General features: G+C 42.6%; 1 protein-coding gene across 5 annotated transcripts in view; it reads left to right on the plus strand.

The window, feature by feature from the left end:
- zbtb40 (zinc finger and BTB domain containing 40) overlaps positions 1-7,915 on the plus strand; it is a 33,975-nt gene that overhangs the window by 18,076 nt on the left and 7,984 nt on the right. For all 5 annotated transcript variants that reach the window (XM_034224194.1, XM_034224196.1, XM_034224195.1 and 2 more), the window contains 4 exons: positions 2,972-3,159; positions 5,446-5,650; positions 5,895-6,254; positions 7,508-7,714. In XM_034224194.1, the coding sequence (XP_034080085.1) occupies positions 2,972-3,159; positions 5,446-5,650; positions 5,895-6,254; positions 7,508-7,714 (960 nt within the window). The remainder of the gene's footprint in view (positions 1-2,971; positions 3,160-5,445; positions 5,651-5,894; positions 6,255-7,507; positions 7,715-7,915) is intronic.

The raw sequence follows: 7,915 nt of genomic DNA on the forward strand, positions 1-7,915 counted from the left end.
TTTAAATATTGAAGTTAAAAGCATCAATCTGGTGCACTTTTACCTCATTCACACCAGCGCAACTCCGGTTCAAGCTCCGTGCTAGAGCTTTTCAGGTTCAGAACCGTTTCTTCGGTTTAGCTCCGGCTCTTTTCACACCTCCCAGAGTCCGACTGGTGCTGTGTCATTGCGTCATCGTTTGCGTCATGACGTAACCGTTTGCGTGCCTGCTTCATAAAGCCAAACCGCACGGAAACCCCTCACAGCTGACACCGACAACAACAACAATAATGGCCGATTGTGCTCCAGCATCCTCTGTACCTCTTCGGAAGACCAGATTCCCAGTAGGTAGCTGGTCTCTTCAGTGGACCACTGCTGCTTGTTAAGTTTCTCTATCGTTGTGTACAAACTGGATAAAACGTGGCCTTTTTGTTGTTGTTCAGGAGTTGATCCCTCCCCTGCCCCCGCCTCGACGTAAGCGTGACGTATGCGGTGCTTTTGCTCTAGCCGGACACTTTTTTCGATACTTGAAACGAACCAGATTCCTGAGCTAAGAGGCTGCTCCGCTGCGGTGTGAACAGGAAAACCCGGTGCTTTTCAAGCTCCAGGTCCGAACCGGCCCTGAAACACCGTTGGTGTGAATGAGGTATTTGAGAGCAAAATTAAGAGATCTATGGATACATCTCTCAACACCCATATGAAACAGAACTGTAAACAGATGTTTCTTTATGGATATTTTACAAATCACTTTAACTGTATTCTTGTTTTGTCATATAGTATTTCATAACTGTTTTTCATTTATTCTCTCTGGCTGTCCATCTCATAATGTTCACATAGAAATTAGCTGTCAATACTATAGTAATATCATTCAGAAGAATTATAATTTCTTGCAAAAATCTGTCACAAAAAGAGGTTGCACATTTAAATGCAGGTGTTGTTATGGCAACGTCAGTGGCCAAACAGCCACATTTACTGCTGCAAATATGTTCAAACATGCTGTTGACACGTAAAGCAGTGGCAACTATGCCACCATTTCAGCTGGCTTTTTCTCAGAAATACTGTCACATAACATCCATATATTTCAGTGCTAGGTTGATGCTTAGCTAAGATAACTATGAAACACTTGAACTGACAGGACTCCGGATCAACTGTGTAAGGTAGCTTCTAGCTTCATGTCGAACAGTAAGTCAACATTTCCCAGAGAGCTTTCTTTGAAATCACCAGGTAACGCTAAAAAACATTACATTTAGATTGTATGACAAAGTGTTTATTTAATATATCTGGCTAGCTATAGCTACTTGCTAACGGTTTAGCTTACCCCCGTGATTCAAAGTAACGTCAACGTAGCTGTAATTTATGCTTTGCTTACATGTTTGCATAACTTGGAAGTTTACTTACATTTACATACCTTGTTTACCTGGCTCAAGTGGTGGCTCTGGGGTTGTTGTGTGAGCCACCACTTGAGAATTATCGTATTTTTTAAGAAAATGTTTTCTTATTTCCATCTTCAAAAACTCTGAGTCCGACTGACAGTTTAAACATTGTCACAGCTCACAGGATAGGTACCTGTCAGCCAATAAGACAGATGTTTATTTCCATTCAACTCACTGGTTGGTCTGGTGTCTTGCCTCTGTTGCATTCACTGCACACGGGAAATTACAATCCTGCCGTGTCATGATGAGGTTCAGGTAAAGCACCGTTAATGTATTATATTATTGACTCAATAATATAATACATGACTTTGAGAGTAGGCACTCTAGGCATATTAACACAATTAATTAAACATACTTATCACGGCGACGGTGTACTGACATATGTTTTGTTTTGCTAGGTGGCCCCTTAGTGGCTGCGGGGCCCTAAGCGGTCGCTTATGTCGCTTAATGGGTCGGGCCGGCTCTGTTCCTAATCACCCATAGCCAGGGGCTTTTTTTTTTTTAATGTATATTTTCTGGTACTCGGTTTGCCAAAAACCGCAGGATTTTGTTTCTGTAATGTGAGATTGTGCAGACACCCTTATGTAAAGTAGAGATGTAACTGTTTATTGCCTTTTATTTTTATATAAATATGGTGTTAGTGCAAACATTGCACTATAACTTAAGCTGAAGCTAACAGTAATAACTATAAGATCTATCTGAAATAAATAAGTGTACTGAAACAAATACCAATAACTGTATTGCATTGTTTTCTTATGCGCAATTACTTCATACTGTCTAGTTCTCTTTTTCGTCCTACATTTATTGTGCCCCCCTCAGAAAATAACTGGCCCCCCCAGTCAAATTGGTCTAGAACCGCCACTGCCCTATGCCATATAAGAGGGAGATGTTCTATAAAACAGTTGGTAGTTATAGCTACTTTTGACTTAAGTACATCTCAAAGCCCATACTTCTTTGCCTGTACTTGAGTAAAGAAGTTTACTCAGTACTTTACCGGAGTATTTTCAAACACGAGTACTTCTACTTGAGTGTATGATGTCTGTACTTTTTGCCATCCCTGCTGCAAATATCTTAAGAATAAATAACTTACTTTTTTTGTTTTGGTGAATAACACTTGGATTTAAAGAATGCTAATTTACTTAAGTACATTTAAGTCTCAATAAATATGCGCTTGTAAGGCAGGATATGACATGCGTGTGTCTCAGTAAACATAAAATCTGTAGCTCTGTTTTTCTTCATGGGTTAGTGTGTGGTAGAACAACGGGACACAGCGGAGGATGGTTAGACAGGGACGCGGTAAAGTCTTCTGACCGCAATCTTTTTGTTTGATTGGATTATTCAGAGAACTCCTTTCAGTTTATGTTGATCGTTTATGTTTATATGCCACTTGGATTTCTTATTAAATATGATCTGATGCAATGCTACAACAATCTCCGAGTCAGAACCCACAACTGCAACAAAGGACAGTGTTTTTTTATTTTAGAAACTGACTAAAACTCCACAACAACTTCCCTGAAATAAACAACAATGCTTACGACTTGTCATTTCTGTGTACACAGAGCCTGAAGAAGCCAAACCCTCAGTAGTGGAAGAAAACAACCCGACAGCAGCGCAGCAGTCTAATAGGCCTGCAGCTGGAGTTCTGGAACATTCCTCTGAGCTGGTGGAGCTCCTCAGCAACATGCCGTCTGTCCTGGAGCTGCTGAGCCAGGCAGCACAGGGAGGCCTGGCTGAGCAGGAGAGACAGGTAACCATGTAAACTGTTTATCACCAAAACACTGTGTGGATCCTTGAGGTCCAACCAATGTCTGTGAATACATCCTGTCTGTGTTACTAGACATCAGAAACTCCACAGGGAACCTTAAAGGTCACCTGTCAAGAAAAATGCACTTTTTGATGTCTTTTATACATAAATGTGTCAGGAGACTCAAAAAGTGTCAGGAAATACAAACCCCTCTCTTTTCCTCCTTACCCACATCTCTAAAAACAGGGGTATGACAGAGCTGATCCAGATTTGTTGCGGGCATGACGACATTACTCAAATGTGGGCTGGCTTTACGTTGAACTCCTGGCTACGTTCCGCCCCAACCTATCTGAATCCCCTCCCCCAGCTGTGTGTCTGTGTATTCAGCAGCAGCGCCGGCCCTTGGCGTAGGCAGTATAGGCGAATGCTAAGGGACATCAACCTATGGGGGGCATCGAACATTTTTATTTAAACAAAAAATTAAATATATTAAAATATATATTTTATTTAAATTTCATAACAAAACAATTTCCCGATTTTGGATCAACAAAGCACATCCTATTATCTTATCTTAACAGAACTACGCCTATATTGCATACAGCGCCCATAAACTGTGGCGCAAACCCCCCCCCCTCCCCCTCAAATCAGGTAAGTTGAAAAGCCCCAGCCTGCGGAAGGGGGAGGAGCGAGGGGGCGGGTCAAGTGTAATTTTCATGTGGAAGTAGATTACAGCCCTCTCTTCACTTGATTAGGACAGCTCCCTCTGCTGTAATTAATGTAAATTACAGTAAAAACCAGAGGTTTATGTGAAATTGTTCTTTTTTTTATGTGCAATTATAGTTTTTAATTTTGTATTGGTGTTAATTTAAAATAGGGGGGGGGGGGGCAGCTAAAATATTTCAGCAGGATGTCTACGAGAGGAACTTGGAGTGAAGTTGTTAGCAAGCATCGCTAACACTCTCTTTCAGAAATAATGCTTGATGTGGTTTGGAATATAATGTGGCGTTAAATCACGGCAGCGTTTAGCTGAGTTTCTGCTGGTACACACAGCCTTCTCTTCACAGAGCTCACTGCTTGCATGTGGACGCTCCAAAGGGGCGTGGCCAGCAGCAGCTCCAAAGGGGCGTAGCCAGCAACAGCTCCAAAGAGGCGTGGCCAGCAGCAGCTCCACTGTGAAAAGCGGCTAATACTGTTTCATGTACATATACTTCCTATTTTCAAATTAAAAGGCTATCAGGGAAGGGGGTTTGTCCTGTTTGAGCTCCTCGAAGCCTTTATTTTAAACAATCTGTGCATGAAGCAATAGCCGCTTTCACACCAAATACTTTGCCGTACTTAGTTCCCAGCACTTAGTTCCCCTATGGAACTAAAGAGCAGATCGCGTTCACATCAGAATAAGTCCCTGAGGGAAGATTACGCAAATGAAGCATGGATGTATAATAAGAACTGGATACAGCGTGGGAGGCGCTCGTTCTTTCCTACGAGTGCTGCTCATTGGCGCAGGAAGACAAAATGGCCCAACTTTTGAGAGAGCGAAACGTCACAGATTACCCATCATGCCTGGCTGTCAGAGCAGAAGAACCCGTATGTGCGCTCACAGCATGCGCCCCTTAAGCCCCGCCCCCCGAGCTCCTACTCTCGGCTCAGTAGAATGAATGGAGAGAGAAAATAAATCTATATTCGGCATTTAGTGCATTTTACAACTTTAAGGACCAAATGATTCTAATAAGGGCTATAAAATAGTTCATACTGGGTAGTTTATTTAGTTAAAAAAAATTATCCACCAATTTACAGACGTCTCTTTCCCAATGTTAGTCAATGGGAAAAAGTTGTTTTGGGCCCGGTGATGTCACGGACTGATACGGAAATTGCAGTTTGGACACAATGAATATTGGCACAGAGTCTCTAGCAGGGACTGAAAAGGGGGGGAAAGTTCTCATGAACTAAGTTCTCTTTTTGGTGTGAACGCAAAATCCCAGGAACTATCGGAACTAAAAGGGAAAAGTACGGGGAAAAGTACTCCGGTGTGAAAGCGCCTATTGGGGTTTATTTTAGAATCTTGACAAAGAATAAAAATAAAAATAGGAGCATTTAAAAAGTATTTGTTGATGTAAACGGTTCTTCTTCTGTTGGAGAAGAGAAAGTGTTCTCAGCAGACTGAATATGACACGCCTCTGATGTTGTACTGATGCAATTAGTGTCAATTAACAAGCCAGGGTACACCAATGTTATTTTATTGATATATATATAACTGTTTCTGATGGAATAATGGAGTGTGTGCTCCTGCAGCTGGTGTGTGAGTGCTGTGAGGAGGCAGACCCCTACCCGGCGCTGGAGAAGCTGCTGAGCCTAGTGAGGGAGGAGCAGCTGAGCGAGACGGTGCTCCTCACCCTGCTCCTCACCCTGCAGCAACAAGCCCCCTCCTCCTTCCCCTCCCCCCTGCTCCCCCTGCTGGAGGAGGCTCAGAGCAGGCTCACTGCAGGCGGACAACTGTGTGAGTGGATATCGTTGTCAATAAAAAACAAGGGCTGTACAAATACAAATAAATATATATATATCTAATTGGGATTATTGTGAATGTTTTTGCAATTGCAATAATGATTTGCGTGATCATTTTTCATAATTATTGTTACAATCATTGTGATGTAGTTTCTACAGGGATATGTTTTGTTTAATCTCTGCAGCACAGCACTGTTTAATTCAACATTGATTTCTCAACCCTTTTCCATCTTCTACAGTTGACTCAGGAAAGCAGAACGGCAGCGGAAGTGAAGAAAAGCGGGAGGACGAGGACAACAAAGAAGAGTCAGAAGAGGATGAGAAGGTCATTGATGCTCCAACAGACTCCTCCTCCCCCTCCAAGCCCTACTCCTGCCGCTGGTGTAAGAGGGGCTTTGCCTTCAAGTGTCGGATGCTGGCCCATGTGAAGCGCTGCCCCTCCTCTCAGGAGGGGGAGCAGCAGTGCCCGCAGTGCCCCAAGAAGCTGGCCAACCAGAGGGCCCTGCAGCAGCACCGCGCCGAGGCCCACCGCAGCACCACCCGCCTCAAGAAGAAGGTGTCATGTGACCTCTGCGGGAGAAACTTCGCCCACCCGTCAGGTGAGCATTGTCTCTTTTAATATTTTTGTTTTTATTAAGGTGATACAATACCAAAACATTTAGGACAAAACATAATGAAACCCCAAAAAACAAAAACAGCAGTGTGTGTGTTTGCACATTACTTTTTTTAAAGTAACTAGTAATGTGTAATGCATTACTTTTTTATACTTTCCCAACAATGGCATTGTGACAAGTGACAACTGTGACAACTGACTATGGGGTGGGGGGGGCCTAGTGGAGCAATCCCATCCATCCTCACTGTCAGCTGGGACTCACTGCCTTGTTGTCAGTTATCTAACACAAAGGCCTCACTCATGAGATCCTCGGCGTTTGTTACAGTGTTTGCCTTTGCTCTTTTTAATCAAGGTTTATTTCATATCAGCAAAACAATGACTCTGCCTGGATATCATTATCAACCCTTCATCGCTTTTCAAGCAGCTGTTTTTGGAAAACGACTTGTTGATATAAGCAATGCCTTTTGACTGAGCTCTTCGAAAAGTTCCTCACAGACACTGTATTCTAAAGACAGTTCTCATTCTTGAACCTTTTCTCTTTTGAAGGGAACAGGAAATGCAAGTTTCAGCAGCAAAGACTGGAGGAGGTACTCTTGTTAGAAACCCATCTCTTCCAAAACCATTTCCATGTGCAGACTCAAAGGAAATCCATAGCCTATCAATATTAAGTGCACAACAAACCCATAATGCAACACTTTCTAAGTGTAATGAAACATTTCAATGAGAATATCTGCTGTTGTCAGGTAGCTTGATTTCAATACAACCTCTACTTATGTCCTTTTCAGAAAAGAACAGTCATGAAGGTGGGCTTATACAGTAATGGTAAATTAGTCTTTACTTCAAAATAAATGAATGTCTAACTTTACAAACTGATTTTTAATAAGTTTAGGGTCATGGGTCTGGCTTTAGCGGGTCTTACAGTTTTTAGATTAGGAGAGCACTTCTCATGTGTTGGTTCTGTATACTGGGAAGTTGATCTGTCTGAAAGTGATCAGCTGATTAACAGACATGCTACAAAACAATTAGAATGAAGTGAAAACAAACTGTGAAAGCTGTAAATCAACCTCATGCTGTGATGAAGAAGACTTGAAACTAGAGATTGAGATCATACACTCGTTAGAAAATGTTTATGGAGGTTATAAATGTTGCTGTTCGGGTCCACAAGTTGTTCACTCATCATATTGTTGTTATTTTTTTTTCCTTTATGTACTTGATTGTAATGTTTCTGCTGCCATCCAGGCATGCTTTACCACAAGCGCACCGAGCACTTTGAAGAGAAACCGTTTGCTTGTGAGGACTGCGGCGCAAAGTTTGGCGCCAACTCTTCTCTGAAGAATCACATGAGGCTGCACACAGGAGAGAAACCGTACTGCTGCAAACACTGCCACATGAGCTTCAGTGTGGCAGCTGCACTGGCATACCACACCAAGAAGAAGCACTCTGAGGGTAACACACACACACTCACTCACACACACACACACACACACACACACACACACACACACACACACACACACACACACACAACACACACACACACACACCCACACACACAGAACACACACACATACACACCACACAGACTCACTCACACGAAACACACACACAAACACAAACCCACCAGCACACACACAACACACACACACA

Source organism: Gymnodraco acuticeps, unplaced genomic scaffold (assembly GCF_902827175.1).
Source record: "Gymnodraco acuticeps unplaced genomic scaffold, fGymAcu1.1, whole genome shotgun sequence".
NCBI classification, from domain to species: Eukaryota; Metazoa; Chordata; class Actinopteri; order Perciformes; family Bathydraconidae; genus Gymnodraco; species Gymnodraco acuticeps.